This window comes from Haplochromis burtoni, unplaced genomic scaffold (genome assembly GCF_018398535.1).
Source record: "Haplochromis burtoni strain Fernald_Lab_line unplaced genomic scaffold, NCSU_Asbu1 Contig_622, whole genome shotgun sequence".
Lineage (NCBI taxonomy): Eukaryota > Metazoa > Chordata > Actinopteri > Cichliformes > Cichlidae > Haplochromis > Haplochromis burtoni.
In genome coordinates, this window is record NW_024582983.1 from 99,445 (window position 1) to 101,464 (window position 2,020).

General features: G+C 45.0%; 1 protein-coding gene across 1 annotated transcript in view; it reads left to right on the forward strand.

Annotated features, from left to right (window-relative positions):
• The first annotated feature begins 1,195 nt into the window (after positions 1 to 1,195).
• Positions 1,196 to 2,020, forward strand: part of LOC121812496 (junctophilin-1-like) — a 1,493-nt gene continuing 668 nt past the window's right edge. Inside the window, exon 1 of the mRNA XM_042214887.1 lies at positions 1,196 to 1,857. Within this exon, the coding sequence (XP_042070821.1) occupies positions 1,479 to 1,857 (379 nt within the window). The 5' untranslated portion in view covers positions 1,196 to 1,478. The remainder of the gene's footprint in view (positions 1,858 to 2,020) is intronic.

The following is a 2,020-nucleotide window of genomic DNA, read 5'->3' on the forward strand; positions in this document are numbered from 1 at the left end:
CTTGGAAGTGTTGTGAGAAGAAAGCCTCATCTTTTGAAAAAGAACATGACAGCACAGCTTACATTTCTCTAAAGTTGCATGTGGAGAAACAGCAACCACTTCTGGTCATAGTTTGGTCATAATGCACAGCACCACACTTGGAGCACATTAACTTAAACACGTCATAGCACCTCTCAAGCATGGTGGTGGAGGGGTGATCATTTGGTTTGATTTACTGTCACAGGGCTTGGGCACCTTCTTATTTAGTTGAGTATGAATTCTATTTGGACAAAAGTATCCATGAATGTGAGGCCTGTCTGACAGCTGAAGACTGGGCCAACGGGACAATGATCCCAAGAAAACCAGCTTATCTCAACCAGATTAGCTGAAAAATAATCATGGTGTCACAACGGCCCAGTCAAAGTGCATACCTCAACCTAACTGAAGTGTTGTTGCAGGACCTTGAAAAGCTGTGCATAAACGAATGCCCCCCAGACTACAATGTACTGAAAAATACTTAAAATCCTCAACAACAGTGTGAAAGATGAAGTCAAACAGCAAACGATAACTTCAAGTTATTGCTGGTTCTACAAGTTACTGAGTCATGGAATGTAATTAGTTTGTCACAGTACTCTATTTAGTCACGTGAGAAACTCCAGGTCCACAAACACATGCATCTATCCATCCATTTGAGTAGCTTCTCAGCTCCCTCTGAGCAGAAGAATGCAGAGCACTACATCAGCTCAAGATTATCATCTATATTAACTGTATGCTTAAGGTTCTGTATGATCAGTGTTCATTTGTAATTTTACTGCAGCCTTTGTTTCCAGGATTTCATCCTTTCGTGTTAGCCCTTTACTAGATCACAAGCTATCTGAACTAAGTGACACAAAAATAAAACTGAGGAATGAAAACGAATACTGTTTTTGACTTGGGAAGAAACAAAATACGATATTTAGGGAATAAGCTGCCTTTTGTTTCACATTGTTTACAGCGTAAGTTATGTTACTAAAATTATATATAACTAGACATGAATAATGTAACGATGTACAACTTGAAAACTATGAAGGCATTCCTGAATGTTTATGAATATTGAAGCGTCCCAATTAATTTTACCTCATGTAATCAGATTCGGCCCACGCAACAGGTTGTGGTATTATTTTGAAAAGTCAAACAGGAAGCAAAGTATTATTTGATCACTGACAGCTTTGAGCTAAATGACTTGTGAGAGACGAGTGGGGGAGTTTCCAGTACGCGGTATGGAAGCGGCTGTGGCAGCAGTGGCGACTGCTTCCCATCCTTCCACGTCCCTCTTTCAAATCCCGGCACACCGCTGCCAATGAGTCCCGCTGCCGGTACACGCCGCTCCTTCATATCTCCGCCTAGGACTCCTGTTCTGACCTGGACTACACTGTAGGTCTTACATCACTTTTAACAGCAATTCGCAAAATCGGAACGTCACTGCAAGCTACAGAGTAACACTTACCCTCAAGTTCTGAATGACGGGCGGTCGATTCGACTTTGATGATGGGGGGACCTACTGCGGAGGGTGGGAGGATGGCAAAGCCCACGGCCACGGTGTGTGCACCGGACCCAAGGGCCAGGGCGAGTACTCTGGCTCCTGGTCGAACGGTTTCGAGGTAGTTGGCGTCTACACCTGGCCCAGTGGGAACACGTATCAGGGTTACTGGGCGCAGGGGAAGAGACACGGGCTCGGGATTGAAACCAAAGGGAGGTGGATTTACCGAGGAGAGTGGACTCATGGGTTAAAGGGCCGTTACGGAGTCAGGCAAAGCGTAAACACGCCTGCCAGGTACGAGGGTACCTGGAGTAACGGCCTGCAGGACGGGTATGGCGTGGAGACGTATGGTGATGGAGGTAAGATAAAACAGTGCACAGGTGTTGACCGTTCTTCAACCAAACTCCCAGAATAACCAAAGCACCCTTTTCTTCTGTACAGTAGTTTATCTTACACACTATGATAACGAATTAGTGTGTGTGTGTGTGTGTGTGTGTGTGTGTGTGTGTGTGTGTGTGTGTG